General features: G+C 36.3%; 1 protein-coding gene across 1 annotated transcript in view; it reads left to right on the top strand.

Moving 5' to 3' along the window:
* LOC115427324 (neuronal acetylcholine receptor subunit alpha-7-like) overlaps positions 1-25,608 on the top strand; it is a 55,497-nt gene that overhangs the window by 20,700 nt on the left and 9,189 nt on the right. Inside the window, exons 2-6 of the mRNA XM_030145834.1 lie at positions 4,466-4,605; positions 10,575-10,619; positions 12,139-12,248; positions 23,721-23,968; positions 25,042-25,236. Of these exons, the coding sequence (XP_030001694.1) occupies positions 4,466-4,605; positions 10,575-10,619; positions 12,139-12,248; positions 23,721-23,968; positions 25,042-25,236 (738 nt within the window). The remainder of the gene's footprint in view (positions 1-4,465; positions 4,606-10,574; positions 10,620-12,138; positions 12,249-23,720; positions 23,969-25,041; positions 25,237-25,608) is intronic.

Raw genomic sequence — 25,608 nt, 5'->3', positions numbered from 1 at the left:
CTGCCGCTCACTGGATATTTTCTTCTCCTTGGACCAGTAGATCAGTAAATCCCAGTAGATCAGCAGTTTCTGAAATATTCAGACCGCCCTCTGTAGCCTCATTCAAAGTCACATAAATTACCTCTCTTCGCTATTATGATGCTCAGGTTGAAATTCAGCAGGTCATCTTGACCATTTCTTCATCCCTAGATGGGCTGAGTTGCTGCCATGTGGCCTTTTAGAGAATATAAACAATTGTGAAAAACATGCTAATACATGGAAACTTGGAAGCAAATATTCCAAACTGCTGCATCAAAAGACAACTCACAAATCAATAGATAAGCTGGCGACTTCAGCAAAAAAGTAAAATACTAATCTAAACCTATAGAGACCCAAACAGCCACTGGCTACACAAATCATCTACTGATATAAAATGTTTAAAACCTTTTGATCCACTAATCCTATCAATACATGTAAATAACACTGATCTCCATTTTTTTTTTTAGAAATAATTTCCTTCAGAGATTAAATGTGCTAAATGTTACGTATTTTAATAAGATTAATTGGAAAATAAATGACAAAAGTGCCGGTTTGCCTATGTTTTCAAGGTATATGATTAAGTGTTATTACACATATATATTGGTTTATGTACATTTATACAATAGTTTTATAAATCTTCCACTAAATAGAACCTGTAAAGTGAATGTATTCTAATGTGCAGACAGTGTTTTGAAGTAGATCTTGTAGCTCTGAGACAAATATTCCTTTTGAGTCAAACCCATTCTCTCGTTAATTCTTGAATTTCACATTTTGACCCAAGGCTGTATCTTGGAAAGTTCAGCCAATCAGCATTTTTGACTTGATTTTTCTTTATCAGTGACTCACATGTGGTAAAATTTAATTACTTTTATTCTGGAAGCATTTTCCTTGTAGATCAGTGTAATTAGTGTTAAATACAGTTTGTCATCTTTTCATGGTCATCAGATATGACCCATTTGGACATTCAGAGGCTGGTGAACATGAAAACACCAACATCTTCTACAACATTAATTCACCTGTAAATCCCATGGCGTTGGATCAATGACAGTGGATGGACACACTTGTTTTTACATTCAGTTAGTAATATATTTGCTGAAAAAGTCACTTTTTCTTAATTTTTCTCTGTTTTGATATAATTAACTTAGAATTTACTCTGAGTTTTCATTAACATCTACATAATCTGTGACTTAAATACAGGAAAATACATGATTTACACTGAAAAATGGAAAAGAAGGAGGATAGTATTCTAAAAAAAAAAATATGATAAATCAGTTAAGAAAGGTGGAAATAGAGGAAAAAATCATTTGGGAACTGCCACAAAGTAGCACTGGGTCTTTATGGGGTAAAAGTCTCTAGTGTGACCATGGTGTTGCATGGAGTTGTTTTGCAAATGTGTTTACAATGTGCAAAGCAAGAAAACTGCAGGTAATTCATAAGTTTTACACTGTTAGAGGGAAGGATTTGTGCAGTTACTTCACTCTGCATTGCTCCTAGTAGCACTTCTAGTGGCAATAACACATACATATTGTTTCCATTATAGCTGTTGTTTAAGCTGAGCAGTGTCACAGTATATAAAAAATTTACAAAAAAAACAAACAAACAAAACAATTCAACAGGAAATTAAAATGTACTAGTTCATCTGGGATATTTCCAGGAACCATTTGTTGAGTTTTGTCATCATAAGCAAATAACTTCCCATTGGAACCATTATAGCTGTTGAGTGTCCATCCAAATGTGACACATGGTCCATATTTCTACAGGAATGTCTCTGTATGAAAACCACTGATCTGTTAGACCAGCTCACACATGTGGAACTCAGATATGTGGATATGTATTGAGAAAATAAAGTCACAGGCATTTATTGGCATTGGTTTGGCTCCTTTGGGTGCAGGGAGAGGGATTTTGCTTTGCTGAGTAGTTTCTTGTAGCTCCTGTTTCTCTGACCTCCGGCTCAGTCCTACAATAACTCTCCTCATTACAGCCTTAATGGGCCAATCAGCACCGTACCGGGCCACAGGCACACTCCTCTGTCCTTCACTGCTTTACAAGGCCCTCCCCCCTCCCTCTCTGTAACCCACACTTTTTTATTTCTCACTGCCACCACATGCCTATCATTGTCCTTGTCATTATTTTCTCACTTTTTCTTTTGTCCTGTCTTTAAATTCTTGTTTCTTTCACCTCATTCCACCACTGTACTTTTTATTGCACTTTTTTACGAAGGAGTCACTACACTGTGGATGAGGATGACCTGCTGAGCACATGTGGTGTCTGCCTAGCACTGACAGGCTGGAAATGTGCAATAGAGATGGTGATTTATGACTTTGTGTGCATGGCTGTTATCGACTATTTATTTTTGTGTCAGCTTTTAGCAATATGTGTTCACGTTGCATATGCAAGCTACTTGGTTTTTCATAATCTTTCTAAACAAACTGAATATTTTAACATCTTTAAAATATAGATCTTGGGATTAGTTGTTGCTTCTTCAGTTCATACATCTCCCAATCCAAAAGCAACAAAAAGCAACAAAATATCTACTGTAGAACTGCCCCTTTTCCAACATTTTCTTGCTAAACTGAATATGGAACTGAAATGAACACAGTTAATAATATTATTGTGACATTAATTATAGGTTTGTTAATTTAGTTTGATTGTATGTGTGTCTGTCTCCCTTTATTTTGGGACAAACGAGTGGTGCTAAATATGTGTGGAAGGTGAAGTAGCGAGGATCAATAATAGTGACGAGAGTCGGGCCAACAAACACATCATCCTAATCACCCTGGACTGTAAGACTACCCCAACTCCCATACTGTCACTGTTTGTGTGTGCGTTGCAGTCTAAAGGTGCATGCAGGCGTCAGCACATGTTTATGGAACAGCTATTTAACTAAAGTTTCAGCTCAACAAATGACCTTTCCCTCTATTATCCATAGACGACTATAGGAATCACTACGTAGCCCCCACTGAATACAGTATGAGGACACTTCAACCTGTTTCTGACTTTACCAGGTATAATATCATCTCCCTGTGGTGTTAGTGCCAATGCAGGAAGGGTAAAAGGTTACAGAGACCATTAAGTTACTTTCTGGATTAGAATTCAGCTTTAGTACACAAGAATATGATCCAAGGAACAATTTGCAGAAAAAGGGGTAGCTCAAGCCAAAGAATTGAGAGCATTTTAAAAAAATCCTTTTCTGGAACAGAATACATTCAGCATTAGATTTATGATTTAAAAATGCAAATCAAAATACTGCTCTCGATGTCTGTAAATCACAGAGTGACCTTCACAGACTGTTTGTATTGACTAGAAGGGTGGGTCCTACTACATCATACAGTCTTCATTAGCCAATGGAACTGACGTCTCCATAGAGAATGAAGTGTGTGGTAAGTCAGTGGGAGCAAACACACTGCATGACCACTGATTCAGGTTTTAATTTAACCATATTTTGACCATCCTTACCCCACCCCCCGAAGGGGAGGCAAGGGGGATTGTTTTTGGTTTGTTTATTAACACTCTAGTAGCAAAGCTATTGGTTGAATTCATACCAAATTTGGTTTATAGATTGCCAGTGACCCCGAATAGATCTGATTACATTTTGGGAGCAGTAGATCAAAATTCACATTTTTTATAAATTTTAAAAAATCTTTTTTTTTTTCCCCATATACCTATAATGGACAAAATTTCAAATGTCTGTAGCAGCAAAACTATTGATTGAATTCATACCAATTTGGATTTATAGATTGCCAGTGACCCAGAATAGATGTGGTTACATTTTGGAAAAAATAGGTCAAAGTTAAAATTTTTTAATATTATTTTTGTAATCTTTTTTTTCCCCTTTTGCTTATAATGGGCGAAATTTCACATGTCTGTAGCAGTAAAACTGTTGGTTGAATACATACCAAATTTGGTTTATAGATTGCCAGCGACCCAGAATAGATGTGATTAATTTTTGGGGAAAGTAGGTCAAAGTTCAAATTTTTTATGAATTTTTAAATTCTTTTTTCTTCTCCCATTCACTTATAATGGGTGAAATTTTACATGTCTATAAAAACCTCAATTTTCTTTCAATTTACTTCAGACTTGGCACATATATAGAGGCAATTGATATGCTGACATCAGCACACGCATAGACATGATGACATCAGCTGGATTGAAACATAAGCTACGATACATGCAAGGGGCGGGGTTTGTTGTGCCTGACACCACTTGTTATCAGTTGTATTTGTCTATTGATATACTTTATTCATTCACTGTCTCTGAAAATCATGAACATTGAATTCTAATGCACCTACAGCTTGTATCTTGGTCTTTTGCCTGCATTAGGGAGGTTTGAGCCATCCTCCCCTGCGGCTGCTATTTCATCAAACATTCTGTTGTGTCTACTTTTCACCTTGAAAGTTTAAAAAACATCCATCACACAAAACAAATCCTCTTGCTCTTTTCCCCTCAGGATCCCTACAGGGGGAGCACCAGAGGAGGCTTTACAAGGACCTACTGGCTAACTACAACCGCCTGGAGAGACCTGTAGTCAATGATTCAGCCCCCATCCTGGTGGAGCTGGGCCTCACACTGCTGCAGATTATAGATGTGGTGAGGCAGCATTTGTTTGTCTTGTATGTTTGTCTGCGTCTGTGTGTCTGTGGCAGTGGGCTGAGTTTGGGCAGTGCAGAGTTTTGAGAGAGCAGGAATGTTTGTCTTTTGTTGGACAAACAGTTTGTCATGTAATGGAAACAGAAACTATTTAGGAGACCGCTGCATAATTTATATTCTAGGTATTTATGATGCCATTCAGCAGTAGGTTTGTGCTTTTGAAACAGTGGTGAATGTTAGTAGAAGTAATGCACTTCTGCTGTTTGACTTCTATTACATAAAGACCCTCTGGGCTGCAACAGAATAATTCCTGCCACACACACATATATGTATGCATACAAATAGACACACACACACACACACACACACACACACGCACACACACACACACACACATACACACACACTGGAGACTTTGAGATTTTATTCTTTATACAAATCTCTCTTTAATGGTGACTTTTTGTGCTACCACTGGTTGCAAATCTTAAATTAATGGACACATTATACAACATATCATCATCTCTCTTATGGGCACTAATGTTTAATTTTAATAGGTCCAAGGAAAGGTGGCTGAGCATTGTTGTAAATATTAACAGCTTAAGTGTGTGTCAGCTGCCAAGAGCACATTGCTTATTTACTCTCCCCAGTCACATCTGATCTAAACCACAGATTAGACGTGTCAAACTGCTCCTGTAGGACTTCTGCCCCATCATAGGTCTGTGTCAACCTGAGTTTGACACTTTTGACACATTTCCATTTCATAAAAATTTTAATTCCTTCCTCCGTCCTTCAGTCTGTGACCCAGAAATGAATTCACTTCTGCAATCCTTATTGGTTTTCTTAACAGCAAAACTTCTCCAAAGTGTAGATAGGGGCCTAAACTCATTAACCACCAGAATGGACCAAAGAGCTGTGTCACTTTGCGTCCTGTTTATACATTTGTCAGCCAGTTTGTTCACAGCTTTACACCAGCCAGATGTCTGTTCTTATTTGTCAGTGTGTGTTCTTCCCACAGGGTCTCACAGTGGAGAATAAAGACAGTTTGTCCTTGGTAACTGTTGTTTAACCAGTCTGAGAAAGTAGGAACATTCCTGAGCTTCTAATAAAAATGAATTAATAAAAAAAGTTTTTTTCAACCATTGTTCCTTTGCTTTGCTATTATATTATGTGTAAGAGGAGGGTATGGCACTATTAGATTTCTGGAATTTGTGTATCTTTCTTAGCCTGCAGACAACCTACTGATTTTCTGTTCAAAATTAACACCTAATAATGTTTTATTGCTTTCAGGGAAAAAAAAGACTCGTAATTGTCTCATGTGGGATTGATACTAGGTATATAGAAAATCTGATTTGCTGAGAAGCCGAGGTGCACTAGTACTGTATCGTCCAGTTATCTTGGGAGCACTGATGTTCATTCAACTCACTTATTCATCAGGTTTAAACCAAACAGTGCTAACATGTTTCTAGGTCAGGACTGGTGAATGTGCACACAGAGACCTAGAGAGAAAAAGAGAGAAGAAAACAAGCAAGCACTCATGGATAAAATGAAAGGAAAACAGACAAGAAACAGATGAGAAATATGTTTACACACACTGATGGGAAAGAACAAAAGATAAGAAGTGATGCAGAGACTTCGTCTGCATGTAATACAGATAAAAACAGAGCATGGTTTTGTGAAAAAAGAATCACGCGGCATCTGTTTTTAGTTTCATTCTTCACTAGCTGTGTTTGTATTAAATGTCAAGCGATCTGAAACAAATTTGCATGTTTGCCTTAGACTGTGCTTTGTTGAGTTATTCAGGATGTTGTGAAGATGTGCTCGTGTGCTGATGTCATCCTGTGAGAGTTGTACAACTCTACATATGCAAAAACAAAGTTTTACTCTTCACCTTTGGCAACAGTGAAGATCCGTCTGTGTATGATTTTGACTCTGTGAAATATAGAGTAATGAACCAGTCAGTGCTTGTACGTATATATAATTAGTAGATGGATGAATGTTATGAAGTCCGTAGTTTGCAATTTGGCCATCACCATGTTGGATCTTTGGAGCTGAAAGTGACTGCATTTGCATAAAGGAGTGAAGCTGCTGGAGCTGCTAGGGGTCAGAGGTGAATTAATGCTAAATACTAGCTTATGTAGTTGCAGAAAAAATTATTAGACCATCGAAAGTCATCAAAAACAATGGTTATGCAATCAAATACTAACTCCTGTGTGTATTATGTGACTAAAACAGACAGAAAAGAAAACATGGAATGCCTAAAAGCACTGTTTTTGTCAGTACAATGCCATAGATATTGACGGAAGAACTGAAGTGATTTTGGTTATTATCAAGAAAACATGGAAAATGGCTAGATATCAGCTCTGAAATTAAACTGTATTGATCTATTTTTTTTGTTATCATTATATTTGTCCAAACAAATGTAACTTTAGTTGTACCAAGCATTAAAATTAACAAAAAAGTGAAGAAAACAAGGGTGGTCTAATCATTTTTTCTGCAGCTGTATTAATAAACTTAATCAAGCACTATTTAATAAACCCATGGTAAAGTTTTTTTTTTTTTTCGGTGAAACCCATCAATGACAACTCAAGCTGAGCTGTTTCATTATGTGACCTTGTCCCTTGCATTTCCATAAATTGATTTGGAGAAAATAATCTTGGCTGCATCATGTTGTCCACATATGACGTTGTAGGTTATGTTACACATGTGTCTAGAAATAGGAGAAGAGTAGAAATTGTTGTTTTCTATGTAAAATGGCTGGAATTTTTTCTTTCAAGGACGAAACAGAGGATTAATTCAGTTTCCTCATCAGTCTACACTACCTGTTGTACTCTTAGACACTCCTAGCACCGCATTATGTAATAATGGTGCAATATGTAATAATGAATTACTTTTCACCTCATTATGTAATAACGCTGCATTTTGTAATAAAATTCTTGAACGCATTTTGTAATAAACCTTGCTGCAGTTTGTAATAAACTTATACATATTGTGTCTCCCAAATTTCAGTGCACCAGTAACTTTCTTGTCAGTAATACTAAATTAATGCAGCTTTTGTCTCTAACTTGCAAACACATTCTCCATTATAATGAATACAGTTACATTTGGTTTAGATTTGACCAATGAAACATCCTACTAGTTTTTCTAATTGAATTCTAATTAAGCTGGAATGCTTATTGTTGTTCTGCTGATATGATGGTTTTTCCAATCAAGGCATCAATTTTGATGGTGTATGACATAATGCACCAAATTATTACATTTCCTTAAAAAAAAAAAAAGTGCTACACCTGCATTTTGTGATAACTGTTGCAATATGTAATAAGTTATTACAAAATGCGTCATGTTATAATAAAATGTGGTGTTATTACATAATGAGGTGAAAAAAATATTCCATTATTGGGCTACATATTGCACTGTTATTACATAATGCGGCGGTACACTCCTTCACACAGAAAAACTGAAATGCAAAGTGTTGGTCAGTTTCATGAGTAAACTATGTTCATTTTGTCAGAATTCACTCAAAAAGGGGTTTCTTCTTCCTCTTATCTATTTTAGTTCTTTACAGATAAAGGCAAAAACCATCTCAAGTGAACAATCATTTCTGTGAAATTCTGGACTTTTTTTTTTCAAGTTTTGCAGTGAATACACTGTTGCCTATAAAGTTGGAATAAAAATATGTTTACCTTTTCTAATGAAATGATTGTGACAATGTGATTTATCACTTTCTTTATAGATAAAGTAAAACTGGGACTAGTATGTAATCACTGCACCTGGTCAAAGGTGATTACTGATGTGTATAAATAGCAATAAAAAGAGGAGTGTGTCAAAAATTTATTATCAAAATGATTCCAACTTTCTGGGCAACAGTGTATGTTCCAATGCAAATACACATTAAACCCATTCATGGGAATGCACTTAGTGTTGTGTAAGATGCTCTGGTCTTCTGACTAACTGCTACTTTCCCCTTTTAAGTAGTTTTATACCAGTTTTACCTTAACATTTGAGCAGAGTGGCTGTGTGTTGTCATGGACACCTATTAAACACACATAATCAGGATTGGAGTAATGTCAGTAATAAATAGCAAACGATGTTAACACATTAGGGGTTTAGTGTTTCCGATGGGTAAATGAGAGTCTGTGTGTTGATTATTTATCTGCTCACCGTCCACAGAAGGCTCCAGGCGTTCTGTTACTCTGACCTTGGATAGAGGAGTCAAGATAATATTTTCAGGTTATAAATTTTATACAATCCACACTTCTATTTTTTTCTCATTTTAACAAATTGCTAACACACAAGCCACTGGGGGATCTGAAATCCCAAAGGAGACATATATTTGATCACTACCTTCAGCTGTGTGTTTTATTAGATCATATGGGTCATCTGCTTTCAGAAAGACATTATACTGTTAAGTGTTTGCCATATGTGCAGATATTTTCAACTCTAAGCACAGGAAGTATACCTAAGAACAGATGCATGGAGATAAATGCGTAAACAGCTTTAGCGTAGTAATAAAAAAACCTTTGACCCTGCTTTGATTTGATGTCTTCTCTTTTTTTCCAGGGAATCCAGGCAAGAATTTGTCACTATTATGAGGCAAAAATCTGGTTATTAAAATGCTGTTTTATAGCATTCAGAATTTCCTAAACCATTATGTCTATTTCTGATGAGTATAAATTATTAATAGACATAAGACTGAGACAGCAGTGACATCCAGGAGTTACAAATATTATTTGACATTATATTTTTTATATATTTATATTTATATATAAAAAATATAAAAATACATATGTAATAATGTTATTTTATATATATATTTATATGTTATATTTTATTTACTTTTATGTTATCAGTATCTCCAACTGAAACTGTAATACTTTTCAGTGTTACAGTGTGTTTTAGTTCTGTTTTATTAGGTATCAGTGCCACATTGGACACTAGAAATAATACAAGTACTGCTTCACAGGCTCAAAAATTGGTAGAGGACTATGCAGGAATCTACAAATCTTTTTTTTGTTTGTTTGTTTTAAATAAAAGTATTTACCATTAAGAATCTGCACAGTGACTCTTACTTCATTACAGAGTAAGGTGGCACTATTGGCATAAAATATATTTATGATATGTTTGATGAAACTAATCAGACAGTCAGGTAGTGTAGTCCAGTCAGAAGTTTTCAGTCTTTATGCTGCAACTGGAGAAAATGACCAGTAGTCATTTTTTATTCAGGTCAAATCCAAGTTAAAATATGTCTATTTTCATGAGCCTGTGATGAGCTCTAAAACCAGCCTTATTACACTGTAATTCTGGAGCACTGCCCATTCTCTCAATCAATTTAGTCATTATTTAATTATATTTTTCTCTTATATTACTGTTATCTACTTTCTTTAAATTATATGTTTAATATTTTTCTAACTTTTATTATTTAGCACTTTGCTTTTATTTTCCTCTCGATGTTCCTTTTATTTATGTAACACGCACACTGAACTGCCTTTGTCTCTGCAATATGCCATATTAATACACTTGCCTTGTAGTTTTACTACTAGATAATAATGTTTGTCACATTTGCAGAGCATGTTTAACTGTCTGCATACGCTTTGACTACAATCTATATACACAGATCCTCCACAGAGCTGGTTGGTCTGCAGATAGATAAGAAAAAACTCATTTTGTGATGTTGATTCTGCAAATCCTCGAGGATATATGTATAGTTAATTTTGAAAAGGGCTGTGTAATTTTTAAGGCGGCTCTGCTGTGAAATAGTTCCAAAGAACTTCCCTCAGTTACATAAACCAAGTTTTAACACAATTTTACAGAGTCTGGTTTGTTCTTTGGATATGCAAAACTCTACTGACTTGCTTATGACAAAGCTTCTTCTACTTTATTAAATATGGATTGTCCTGGTTATGTTCTCTTAAACAAAAGACAAATGTATTCTCTCTTTTCCTCTCTTCTTGCTCCTCTGTTTTCATCCTCAGGATGAGAAGAACCAAGTGCTGATGACCAACGCCTGGCTGCAGCTGGTGAGTGGAAAACAGAGAAGAAATCTGAGAACACACATCATCACCATGTTGTTTGATTTAATCCTTGTATTACCTGATTCTCACCTACAGACAGTGTATGACTTCAGATACTTGTTTGCTATATTACATTATATCATAGCGGAGACACAATTAGTGCCATGAATTCAGTCTAAAAGCATTCATCTAATACAGTATTTACTCTATATCCAGTCAGCCCTAGAAAATGTTTTAGCCCATCCATCTGATTTGCAGATTTCTCAGTGCTCACAGATGCATGTTGATCACATTCTCTTTTAACTCAACCTCAATACAAACGCTGACCTGCCAGTTGTTGCTGACTTTGTGTATGTGTGAAAGTGTTAGTGTGAGAGACAGATGACTTTTTGTGTGTATCTTTGATGCTGCATCAGCAGACTCACAAGCTTCACTTCTGGCAGATTGTCTTGCCCAAAGTGTGGGAAGTAGAGCTTTGGAACCGCAGTATATTTAGGTAGCATTTTTAAGTGTCAATCAACTTGACTTAATTCCACAGACAGGTTCATATCCTCGAGCCAAATTAGTCTGTGGGTTTTTCAGATGTGACATGGTTGGTTTGGTGCTCACTGTCTTGTTCAGCAAAAATGTTTGCTTAATGCTAGAAAAGCTCAAAACACACAGATAAGTTTTTTGAGAGGAACCATGTATTCCCAAATAGTTTCCTCTTTTCTGCGTGTTGTGGTGATGGTATGGAATACTAATCCTTCTCAATCATCATCTCTGACTGTGTGGTGGTGTATTTATTTGCAGTTCCTGCCCACTGCACTTGTTTTTTTTTTTGTTTGTTTTTTTTTTTCCAGGGGAGCAGTGAGTTTGGACCTCCAGCTATGCCATAAGAGCTTCATGCAATACAATATAAAATATGCAATACCATAAAAAAACAAAGCAACTCCCACGTTGCATTCAAATAGTCCTTTTTGCATCGGAAGGATCCAAACTCAGTGAAATGGTGGAAATATCTGAGAGTCAGCTATGATGGGAGCTGGTTAAATTTCACTGGTCTACAAGTAAAATGTGACATTAATGCAGTAGCAAAATCCGTTTTTAGTTTGCATTAATCCACAAAGATGCTTTAGTAAAACTGTAAACATTTAACAGTGACTGGAACTTCAGCAGGAAGAGAAATGCACTTGAATCGGGCTGAGATTAATTATATTTTTTAGCTAGAATCTTCTTATACATGTATGAGATTCAACATTAAGGATGATTATGTATGCAGTAGTAGACTTATAGACTTAACTTGTGGCTTATGATTATAGATGTAACATGTTTTCATACAATTATATTAATTCATTCAAATGTCAATGGACAAATGACTGGCTGTTATATTTCTTTAATTATTATTACTATTACCAGCCATGCAAATTAATTTCATGTAAACTTACACCAGTCAGTGAAAACAACTCCTTTTAGAGGCAGTGTATCAGTTATTTTACCATCATTTTAGTCTGAACTAAACATTTCTCTCTCCTCCCTCCCTCAGTACTGGACAGATGTTTACCTCAGCTGGAATCCAGACAACTATCCTGGGGTCCAAAATCTGCGATTCCCTTCAGATCAGATCTGGACCCCTGACATCCTCCTTTACAACAGGTCAGACACTCCAGTCTTTGGTGTGACTTTGTGAAGGTTATGACATTTTCCATTCTTTTATTTGTAAATGTTGCCCTCTTTCTTTTCTCTTGATGGCAAATATGATAAAATAGGCATTGTAATCTGATGGTGTCAGTCCTCTACAGCAGATAAACACATCTGTCAGAGATGGCTTTTTAATAAACTATTTTTTATTTTTATAAGAGTCAATGAAATATCACCCTAATCCTCCATGTATACCACATTTTTGTTCAATTCTCTTTAATCTCAACAAATCATAGCCGTATAGGGCTATGTTAAGCCAATGTAATAACAGTCAAACCCAAAGAAACACAGAATTGCAGAATGGGAGAGTCTGCATTTTAATAGAGTGGTAACATTCCATTTATGCAGGAGAGACAATGCCCTACTGATTATCTTACAGGAGATGGGTGTAAATAAAAAAGCAAGTGTTCACTTTAATTTGCAAAAACTGTCTTTACACACATTGAAGAGGTTTTTTTCAGCTGCGACGAGTTCAAAATGATTTTACTTTTTTGCGATGAATAGAATATCTATGCAAATTGTTCACATCATCATCTTTTCTTCCTGTAAACTGCTCCTTAAGCTGCAGCTTCATGAAAAACAAAAACTTTTTTTTTTTTCAGAATTAAAAAGACATTAAGGTCAAAAGTTACATTTTTATAAACAACACTGAGTGATCTTATTGCATTTTGTGATTAAAGGCTACGCTAGTGTTGCATGCAATTCCCAATATACGTCATGCTTTTTGTAAAGCTTTCTGAAGTCAATTAGAAATGTAGGCCAGTTGTGTTCCTCCAAAACAAGTAATTGCACCGCGTTTGCATGCCTGAGTGAAAGACGGATGATCAACAGCACAGATTCAGTGTGAGGAATCCTCTATTGAAAGACTAAATCAGAACTTAAATTCTTTGACCTAAAGTGGGGCTTAGAGAGACTTTGCTGCAGAGCTTCAGTAGTGTCACTGAGTAGATAGAAAGAAGAAACTGATATTTTCCTCTTCATCCCCCTTAATGCACCCAAATAGACACACCAGTGCATCACAGGGAAGGCGAGGAAAAAAACAAAGGTTTCGGAGTATTAACCCAAATTTTAAAAGCTCAGCTTTTAGATCTACCGGGATTACCCATCCTAATCTCCCTGCTCTCACCCCTCTTTTTCCCCCTTACTGCCTTTTACCCTTTGCATCTATTCCTCCACCATCCATCCCTCCCCACCATCTCTCTCCTCATCTCATTCTATTTGTGTCTCCCTCCGTCTCTCTTTCATAACTCACTGTCTCACTATGATTCACTCTATTCAATCAGACCTTTCTCTCCATATTTTATCATTCCCAGCCCTCACTGACTCCTCTTTATAAATCATTCCATCTACCTGTCTCTGTATGTCAAGGTGTCAGCATGTTGCTCTGCTCCTCGTCTCATAGCCTACCTGTTTACGTCTTGACTCTTTTTTAGCTGCTCGTAACCCTGCTATCTGTTAACATATGAAAATACAAACTCAGACTCCAAAAAAATACCTATACATAGATTTTACTAACTTTCTCTGCCTAATACAAGTTGGGAGAAACTTAACTGTGGCACATACTATTTATTTATTTATTTATTTTATATATTTAGAATATAAATCATGGGTAGTATAGGTTGGATAGCTGGATATAAAAACCCTTTGACCTCAGAGACTTTAAATTTCACGTAAAGTTTGATTAGCGAAAGGTCATGTTTTTGATAAATATTAAATAACCATTTATCTTTTTCCCTCAGATTATTAATCATGCAAGACAAATAAGTGCCAAAGCCTTATCTGAATTAACAGCACCCCACACTCAAACAGTTAAAAATAAAACCCAACTCCATCACAGCAGCTCCCATCCATCCATTGCAGAAAGTTTTCCAGCTTTTACTGTCAAGCCACCGCTATAATGTCCCCCTCGCTGAGAAAAACATTTAATGCAACTCCTTTTTTCCCGCTGCCATAAACATCTTAAATAAACAATAAGACCCCCTTTCCACTACCGCCGCTATAAGTATAAGCCAATTTGCACACAATACTGTTTTAAAGGGACTGTATGTAGTATTTCCAATGAGTGTAGTCTAATGTAGTATATTGTAGAGATATGAGCTGAGTCTGTTCATATGTAGTCTGATGGATTTATGTGACCACTAGAGGAAGTAATGAGTCACTCTGCCAGACTCCGATGGTGAGGAAAACTAACACCGCAGGAAAAAAAAGTATCAGAAAGTGATGAGATGGGATGACCCACTAAGAAACGACTTTTAGTGTCAAAGAAAGTGACAAAGTGATAAAAACTGAGGCGTATTAAGGTATGACGTTATTATGGGACATTTTAAGTTCTCTGTTTGTTGATCTGCAATTCAGACTAAACTGTGAAAGTTCTGACATGATACTATAATACAGGTGTGTGTAAACAATAAGCTTTGTACGTTATTCAGTGAGTGATACAGTCTGTGAATACATAGTGTTGATTCATTGGTGGTGTTGACATACCTAAGTGTGTTCTGGTTCTTGACTTCCCCTGCTGTTGAAAGTTTAGAATATCAATACTAAAAAGAAGCACATTAAGAATTTTTTAGTTTCTATTTATATTTGTTTTATACTTTTAAGTATTTCAGTAGCTATTCTTAAGAATACATTCATTTATGCCAGTTGTCTGTGTTTGGTTTTTTTAAAATGTTGAACGACACTTAAGGCCATTTTCTCTCGTGAAAAACAGTTTTCTGAATTTAGTTCAGTTTTTTTGAGTTTATCAGGAATTGATAATAAAGTAAAAGCACTTAAAATGCACTGGCAGTGAACAAAAACAAATACTTTTATATCTGCACATTTATCTTTTCGACATCACTTATCTTTTATTCTGCATACATGTATATCTTTACCATAGACAGCAAAAGAAGAGGGTCATTGCATTGATAACTTGTTTTTTACTGCATGTGGCAATTAAAATGAAAGGTTTTGTGTCCTTGTATAAACATGTAATGTGGGCTGTATATTTTTCCTATGTGATGTGGTAAATTTGTCGTATAGGAGTGGTACTTTTGTGACAATGAGCGTAAAAGCGCTTTTACTAACCTGTTGAAAGTAGCCATACATTTATGTTTCAATTTTATGTATCTGGAACAAACCTCCGTCATTTAGGTTATTTTCCCCCTGTTGAAGTTATCAGAGATGCACAGTGTGAATCTGAAAGGGAATATTCAGTTTATAGCCGAACCGGTTACATTCCCCCCAGGGAATGTTGAAAATTTACTGTTTTCAGCAGTAATATGGATCGCTGGTGGAAGCAGCGCAGATCACCAAACTAATTACATCACACACCTCTAAGCTCCCATCTCCATCACATTCAAACACGGAAAATGTCTGCTCACAACGCATAATAATATATACACAGTCTTGTAAACAGATGTCTAAAAACAAATAAAGTGTCAGAGAATTAACATATAAGGAACATTACGTATTTTTTCTGTCACTAAATTATGTTCAGTAAAGACAAAACACACCATTACACAATGAGTTATCAGGTTACAGCTAATAACACTTGTCTTACTGTTTAAAATGGGTGCATTCGGACTTATTAGCATGCTGCTCAGACAAGAGCGTTCAGTCACTTCTGTTGTTTTAATATGGAGTTAATGATGTTTAGAAGTGACAAGGTCAGATGCTGTTTGCAGTAACTAATATGTTCAATGAAAAAGAAGAATGAGCCGATGTAATGTCTGATATGAGCTTTGAGGAATCATTCAGGTCACATCATTCATGACTTCATGTCATATCTTGCTCATATTATTTCACATATTTCCAGATCATTGTTATAATTTTTTACGCATGCATAATCCATACTGTGAGTCATGGAGTCTAGATTCAGATTATATTCATGCGTGTTGCCCATGGGAAAATCCATTTTCACCATGTTTACTATGGTTTTAGACTATAACTGACAGCAGAAATATATATATTTTTTATTTTATTTTATTTATTTATTTATTTATTTTACAAGAATGTGATGGAATCTTAACTGTTACGCCATTTGTGCCGGTGTAGATCTACAAGATAATTCTCCTTGATATAAATAAGTAGTGAGGAATTAAAACAAAAGGACAAATGTACTTAAATAATTGACTAAGACACATGTACAAACCAAAGCTCTCCCTCTTGATAAACAAAGACAAACTGTAAAATTTATGTTGGCTCCATCTCGTCTGCAATAAAGGCTGGTGTGCACTCATGAAAGTGTTTGTATGACTTTTGTGTGTGTGTGCATCAGTCGACCATGACTCTGCATGTGTGTACTTGTGTATGTAAACTGTATGGTATAACAATCTAGAACTGTAATGTAGGCTCTTGACCTCCTCTCTCATTAGTGAAAAAAAGTCAATGGTCTCACTTGACTAACGATCGATGAGGCACACGAAGGTCGTCCAACTCAGGTAAACCTCAGACCGAGTCTGACGGCAAAGGTGGATGCACAGACGTAAACAGAAAACTGTGACAGGCCATAAAAATGAAAGGGGAATTCATCGGATAAATGGATAGTTCGAGGGATTTTTATGTTTTTTTCTTTTTTTTTTAGATGGACAGGTGAATGACTGAATGGACAGGCGGACAGATTTGATGAGTTCTCTGTGATTGTCCAAATAACACACACTTAAAACAAAAGCACTTATGCAGTAAGAGCACAAAACAAACAAGGATATATATAATTTCACAGAGCCTTTACCACAGGTCTGGGCTATTTTTCAGGTTGAGCCCCGTCTATTCATTATGAATATGTGACCACAGCATGTGGGTAGCATTTCATAAATATATACTAAAATAAACCTTTGTGTACATACTTGAATTAGGTCAAGTTATTATATAAAACCCCCAAAACCAGCCTGACCTCAAAACTAATTAGTAACTGATTTGCGGCATATGCAAATGTCTAAACTATTTGTGTGTGCAGTGCTGTTGTATGGCATTAACTCCACTGTCACCCAAATGCCAAAAGAAAAAATGGAAGTCAATGATGCTCAGTTTAAATAACTATAATGTTTGATTGAATACTAGAGATCTCCATAAAAAAAGATATAACGCATTTATGTAACATATCATCAACCAAACAGATTTACTCTAAGCTTTCTTTTTCTCTGTATTCATGATTGAAGATGTTTATGAATAATTCTCAATGGTGCATAGTTATATATTCTCTGCCTACAGGAATAAAAATATCTCACATTAAATTGGGAATATACTGTACTTCTTGCCTGCAGTTACCTTATGCTCCTTGTTAACCACAGAGCCTTAAGGCTTTCAGACAGAATGCCTAATGTCCAGAGCCCTGAGGCTGTTTAGTGTGCCTCTGTATTTCTAGGATATGACATAGTGTACATGGATGGATAGATCGCTCCTTAATGCAGTCAGAGTAGATGCAGATATTCTGTAGGCCTCAGCTCTGCATGACTAAAAGCTCCAAACAGGGCTTCAACTTTCCTCTCTTGAGCGACATGCATATTTTTTTTTTTTTTTTTTTCGTTGTAGTGCTGTTATTCTGATGTTTCTCACACCTATTTTGATTTCTTCTTACAAATCAAATAATGATCTAAGACTAAACGTTTGTGTTACTCTTACATTTGAAATTTAAGGAGTTAAATGTAGTATTGCTTTCTCAAACTTTTAGAGGAGTGATATTTTGCTCTTTTAAAAGGAATTATGCATTTTAAAACATTTCCCTGTGGTCTACATAAACTGTAAATGCTATGCTTGGGTCTGAATTCTTCATTAATTCAACTCCACAGGTCCATCTTCAACCCTATTTCTGAGTAATGACACCAGAAAGGTCGTTTTGAGCGCTGGCCCTTTAAATGCAAATGAGCCACTTCACACCCCACCCCCTCCAGGTTGTTGGCTGTGCTGCTCTGTCCCGTTCAGCCCCTTGTGTTCATTAATACAACCAGCTACTGAACATTTTAGATAATCGGCTCGAAGTTTAGACATATTTTCAATTTTTACCGCAAAAATAATTACGATATATGATAAAACATTATGGTGTACAGGGTGGGGAAGCAAAATTTACAATGAACATTTAGTTGTTTTTTCTCAGCAGGCACTACGTCAATTGTTTTGAAACCAAACATATATTGATGTCATAATCATACCTAACACTATTATCCATACCTTTTCAGAAACTTTTGCCCATATGAATAATCAGGAAAGCAAACGTCAAAGAGTGTGTGATTTGCTGAATGCACTCGTCACACCAAAGGAGATTTCAAAAATAGTTGGAGTGTCCATAAAGACTGTTTATAATGTAAAGAAGAGAATGACTATGAGCAAAACTATTACGAGAAACTCTGGAAGATACTATTAAAGAAGAATGGGAGAAGTTGTCACCCGAATATTTGAGGAACACTTGCACAAGTTTCAGGAAGCGTGTGAAGGCAGTTATTGAGAAAGAAGGAGGACACATAGAATAAAAACATTTTCTATTATGTAAATTTTCTTGTGGCAAATAAATTCTCATGACTTTCAATAAACTAATTGGTCATACACTGTCTTTCAATCCCTGCCTCAAAATATTGTAAATTTTGCTTCCCCACCCTGTACTTAGAGAAATCTTTGCCACAAGTCTTGACCATATATGAGCAAATATCCTGACATAACTAGTTATAAAACGCAAAAATTACAAAGGAATTAAAACAGGTTGTAGAAATCCACTCAATTTTTGCCAAAATGAATATAAAGATAGCTTTGCAGCACCTGGAGAGTTCAAATTCAAACTTTTCGAACTATGAGGGTCCAAATATGCAAATAAATGAACCAAAGACTAATAAAAGTGGGTTTAGCAAAATATGACCCCTTTAACACAACACACAGAACACACCAACAAATACGTGCTATTTGTCCACAGACTGTCACACACTCAATAAAATATAAAGGGCTTGGTTTACATTTGCATTATGGTATCATGATTTCTCACAGCCAGTGTCACATTCACACCATGTCACACTTTTACACAAAAAACAGCTGCAGTAAAACCATAAATACCCTTTGTTTTTTGGGCAGTTTCTGTTGTCAGTAGCTGCACTAAAGTTCTGTTTGGAATCATCAACTGTCACAGCTAAACTATGACAGTAGTCTGAATCGATCAACAAATGGCCAACTTAGCAAAGAAAATAACATCCCATAATAATGTTATGTCTTCATAAACCTCATAATCAAACTCACACATGTAGAGATATTTTAGCATCAAACTCCATTCTTTTCATTTCGAGCTGTGTCCAGTGGTGAGCACAACAGTAGTGTTTCTAGTTTTTAGAACTCTGTCACTTTCTTTGACTCAAAACTTGTCTCTTAGCAGTTCCCATCTCATCATGTTCTGGCGCTTTGGTCAAAGGCCCCCGTGGTGTCAGTTCCCATCACCATGGAAGACCTGCAAAATGACTCACTGTTTCCTCTAGTGGTCACATAAATCTGCCAGACTGTGGATCTGGTAATGGTTCATACTGTCTTCCAAATATAACTATTGTAGCTAATTCATTTATCTGAAAAGCAGGTAAACAAACAACTACCCCTGTCTGATAAATGAATTACCAACAATAATCAGAGGATGTCTCCACAATTCAATGGATTAGCATCTTTGGCATATCTTACCAGCTCTTCATTTACAACACTACAATCATAACTTTAGGTGTAATTAAAAAAAAAAGAATAGATAGATAGATAGATAGATAGATAGATAGATAGATAGATAGATAGATAGATAGATAGATAGATAGATAGATAGATAGATAGATAGATAGATAGATAGATAGATAGATAGATAGATAGATAGATAGATAGATAGATAGATAGATAGATAGATAGATATTTGAAATTAGAAATACTTGATATAACCCTTGTGAAGAAAAAAAAAAGGTTTTCTCATTCACTTCTCCTGAAGTGTACCTGCATCTACATTTAACCTGTTGTTATGGAGATAGTACAGTTGTGGTCACTTCACTCAAGCATGGAAGATTGGTCACAACAGTTAAAAAGGCTGAAAAACTTAGATACAGTTGAAAGCCCCTGAAAACAGTGTCTTAAAAAATTAATGTACTCTACATATTTAAATGGAATGTAGTAATTTATTTCTCCCCATATGGCTCTTTGTGTCTTCACCGGTGTGTTCCTTTGTGCAGCAGGTGATGAGTGAGTGAAAGAAAGCGTGGTGAGTCATTTCCCATGGTGCAGCAGCCTGTCACTGCCACCATTGTCATGGTGGACAGCACCTGAAATAAGCTGTCCTTCTTAGGAAAAGTCATCCGATGATCTTTTTTTTTCTTTTTGTATATTGCAAATCTCATGACTCCAAAATTGAACTGCTTTTGTTTGCAAGAAAAAAAAAGTATTAAAGTGTCCCTGTGCTTATTTTGCATGTGTTGTACAGCATGTACTCCCCAGTGCACACATACAAACCCTCCAGGACACGCTCTGCTTTGCTGTGTTTAAGTGCTGATTGCGAGAAAGCGCACACCTTCAGATAAAGTAAGGCCAAAGCTTGAATAATTCATTGCATGGCTCTGTCTTGGCCAACCCACACATCCATCCCCCAGCACCCGGAGCCACAGATGATAGCAACACACATAACAGAAATAAATTACCACACTTAACCCCCGGAAAAAGGTACATCACTCAATCTCGGGGAAGGTAGGGACAAAAAAATGAGTCCATCAACAAATTCTCTTAAAATGCAGGCCACACTCTTTTGTTGAAGCTGAATGAGGTTCCAGTGTGTTTCAGACAGAGCGACATTATCACAGCTGTTGGGGATTGGAAAGTCTGTGTGTGTGTGTGTGTGTGTGTGTGTGTGTGTGTGTGTGTGTGTGTGTGTGTATATTTGTGTGTGCATGTATAGGTGCTATTGTGTATGCTTTAACACTATATACTTCAGTCTGTGGGATTTCAAAGTTGGTGCAGAGTGAAGTGAAAAGGACTGTCAGTTCTCCAAAGAGCTTTTGTGTGGTCTGTACTAACAAACACAGAAGTAGAAAGGTGTGATACTGTTACTGTTACATTAGCTGTGGTTCTCATCTGGTCGCCTTTCTATCAGAATTTTCAAGTATAAGTTGTTTCCTTTATTCTTAATGCAGTGTTAGTGTCATACTGGTACTGCCCTGCTGACATACCAGCACATTTTTACTTCAGACTGCTTTGTTCAAAAAGCTATTTTCCCTGTTCTAAAGCAAGTGGGTGTAAAGGCTAAAGATTATTTGTTGTTTTTTCACTGATTTTATGGATAATGCATTTTAGTTTACTACCTTAAAAATTATTATGATGGCTTTAAGGTTTTACTCCCTGGACTATAGTGTTAGATGTACAATCAAGTTGGTCTGTCCTGATAATACAGTATTTGGTTTAGAAATTTTTCAAATTTTGAGAATGCCTTTGCCCCTATGATGGGACACAACTGTCCTTGAAATCCCTCCAGATTGTCAACATGTGAGTAAAGCTCCACTGCCATTCATGAGAGTCAACAATCTGAGTGACACAACTGAGAGCACACTGCAGCCACTGTGTGGATGACTAAAGCAGATAAAGAGAAACTGGTTATGTAACTGAAAATAAGAGCTAGTAAATCCAGATGAACTAAGACATTCAATTAAATTACATTAATTTCTCTGTGAGGCAAAAAAGGGATAAGCCCAAATAAATTTAGAACAAATTATACTGTATGTGTTTTTGTTCATTTATAATTCAGCGTCTATAGTGTTTTCATAATACAGTATCATCTGGATAAAGTTCATGGCAAATCTTCTCTTCACTTGCCCTACTTTATATCCTCAGGAACAAGAATACAAAGTGCAATACAAAGTGATGAGAAGGAGGAGGAAAAATAGTTACTTTCCTCCACCTAGATACAGCAGCGAAAACAGAAATCTGAAAACAGAATTACACACAGAAACAATAGGCAGGGTCTAAGTTTTCTGAGTTCAGACTTTGCCTGTGGCACTTTATTTAACACACTCATGGACACCAGAGAAGCTGCTCTTTAATTCTTAATTTGAGTTCAGCAGGAGTGCAAGAGCTGAGGAGGATCTAAGGTTAGGTATCAAGGTATTTTCTTAAATATGGCCCAAGCTAGTTCTACATCTCCAAGACTCTTGGACTATACAGACTGAATTATGTTTAATTAATTATTAGAATTATTAACTTTTGTCAGTGTCTGAAAGTCTGATAGTCCAAGGCTAACACTACTCAAACAGTGAAAATTTGGGACTTTTATTTATGCAAAGTCTGTCCATGGCTGCCCTTGCGTTATCCCAGCAGGATGTAAGGTGTAGAGCCTTGAAGGGAGAAATTTTTTCCCCCTTTACTTTACTTTACTTTTGGTTGCTACCAACATAGCAATGCTGTTTTATCAAACCATGGATTTCATAGGTTTAACCTACAAAGACCTAGTGGTACTTTTGTGGCAGTTCCAACATATTTTTTTCTCTATATTTAACTTAATTGTAATTTATTATGACATTATCCTCTGTATTTTGCATTTTTTCAGTCAACATCAGGTGCTTTCTTATATTTAATTTGCTGATCATTTGGATGTTCATAAAAGCTCAGATTAAGATTTGGTGGTTATTGTATCAGAAACTGAAGAAAAAGTCACTTTTTCAGCAAAATACATCATTAACTGAACATACAAACAAGTGTGTCCATCCACTGCCAATGATCCAACTCCATGGGTTTTACTGGTGAATCAATGTTGTAGAAGATGACGGTGTTTCTGTGTTCACTACAGAGCCTCTGAACATCCAAATGGGACAATTCTGAAGACCATGAAAGGATGACAAAGTGCATTTTACCCCAATTATTTACATGTATTGATAGGATTAGTAATTCAGAATTTCTTAAACATTTTAGATCAGTAGATGGTTTAGGTCGTCGTTGGCTGTTTGGGTCTTTATGGGTTACAGGGCTCATTCACAAACAGCTGGGCCACTAAGTCATGTATAATAATAACACAGAAGACACATGTTTGTCAATAAAACAAAGTCATTTGTATTCATCACGAACAAAACATGAACAAATCAAAATTAAAAATATAGGTTTCAGACTTTTAAAACTTAATGTCATCTACTTCTATCTCTTTTCTTCAGAAATATACATGCAAATTCCCACTGACTGGAAGAAATGTCCGAAAGTAAAGAAATTACCCTGTTGTGACCTCTTACATCTAAGTCTATATTCATTACAAGCTCAGTTTTTGATGAGGTTTAGTTTCACTGGGATCATACACAGTGACAAAACCCATTTTTGAAAATGTGGCAGTAATTGCCAACTTCGGGCCCCCTATGTGAAAAACAATTAAAAAGCCACTGAAGAGATTTCAGATAGAAAGTGATACATTTTTAGCTTCAAGCCAAATGAGGAAATGTTTTAAACATGCACACACATTACTCTTCTTTAATCCCTCTCTAGTGCGGACGAACGCTTCGATGCCACGTTCCACACCAACGTACTGGTGAATGCGTCTGGTCACTGCCAGTACATCCCTCCTGGCATCTTAAAGAGCACCTGTTACATTGATGTGCGTTGGTTCCCCTTCGATGTGCAGAAGTGTAACCTGAAGTTTGGCTCCTGGACACACAACGGCTGGCTGCTGGACCTCCAGATGCTTGATGTGGACACTTCCACCTATATACCCAACGGCGAGTGGGACCTTGTGGGTAAGAGAGCTTCACTTTTCTTCAGTGGTCTTATGGTCTTCGGAATAAATTGCTTCACTGTAAGATCCCATGAGGTTGTTGAATTTATATATCTACACAAAACCCATTTTTTTAAAGCGTCTCTTGAGATTTGTCCATACTATAGAGATAAAATTTTTTTAAAAACCCAGACATAATTAAAATAATTCCCTTTGGAGGAATGAAAACACTCCACAGGACTTAATGATCTATTGAGTCTGTACATCACAGGTCTCCTTTATCAGTATTTGTCAAATATGTCAAATGTAATGGGATGTGGTTATCTTTGAAAGGAAATTAAAATAAGTACTTACATCATCACTCTGTATTTTTGCACTCCACTTATTATGTGGAAGCTGAACCTTGCTGACTTTGAATCAAAAGCAGGGATTTCTATTAAATTGTCAGCTTGTTTTCAATGGGACATCATTTGGTAGGATGAACTTGGATGTAATCGGGTGGGGAAAAGGTTTGGAAGACCTCCCGGCCAGGGTATTTCCAGCTGGGGCAGTGATAGCACGTCCCAGTGCCTCAGCCCCCGAGGTGTTGATTAGCTGGAAATGGATGTCAGACAGGACCAGATGGCACGCAAAAGAATTATCTGACATATAGACAAGGATGTAGCCAGGCTATTTGTGAGAACGTCACACCACATCCAGTGTTACCATGACAACTCTATTTAATTTCTTGATTTTTGAGCTTGCTCAGTGGTTTGTTTTTTTTTTTAGTATAAAAATGCTAAAAAAAAAGTTTCATGAAATGCAAACTTCTCAACCTGGTCGGACTCTGATTCCCTCCTGTGGAAAGTGTTCATGGTTGAACAGTTTACATTCTGCTACAGAGCTGAATTCATCCATGTATTATCTGACCCAGTGTGTTTTTATTCCCCCATCACTATGGAAGAATACACTGAAAAACTGAATCCACTGACAATATAAGAATGGTTGTGAATAATGTTTTTTGGTTTACATATATTTTCAAATCTCCGTACACTACATCTTATTCCAGTTCATCAGTCAAGTAAACGTACCTGTATGTGCATGCTCCACCCTCAGGTGTACCAGCCAAGCGTAATGAGCTGTATTATGAGTGCTGTAAGGAGCCCTACCCAGACGTGACATTTACTGTCACCATGCGCCGACGAACTCTGTATTACGGACTCAATCTGCTTATTCCATGTGTGCTGATCTCTGGCTTGGCCCTACTCGTGTTCCTTCTTCCTGCAGACTCTGGAGAAAAAATCTCTCTGGGTAAGACACTGAAAAACACATAACCACACACAGTTTTAAGTAAGGTGTAAAAAGGTCTGCGCTTTGCAAAACAATTGAATTCAGTACATTTTTTTTCGATTTATTGATCACTTGATAAGATAAAAAAGACGGGAAAAGAGAAGAAAAAGATTTAACCCATAAAGACCCAAATATCCACTTGTGACTAAAATCATTCACTGATGTAACATATTTAATAACTGTTGATCCACTAATCCTATCAATACATGTAAATAACTGGTGTAAAATGCAGTTTGTCATCTTTTCATGGTCATCAGATATGACCCATAGTGTGAACGTGGAAACCCTGTCATCTTCTACAACATTGATTCACCAATAAAACCCATGGAGTTT

This window comes from Sphaeramia orbicularis, chromosome 10 (genome assembly GCF_902148855.1).
Source record: "Sphaeramia orbicularis chromosome 10, fSphaOr1.1, whole genome shotgun sequence".
Taxonomy (NCBI): Eukaryota; Metazoa; Chordata; class Actinopteri; order Kurtiformes; family Apogonidae; genus Sphaeramia; species Sphaeramia orbicularis.
This window is presented reverse-complemented; position numbering and strand designations above follow the sequence as displayed.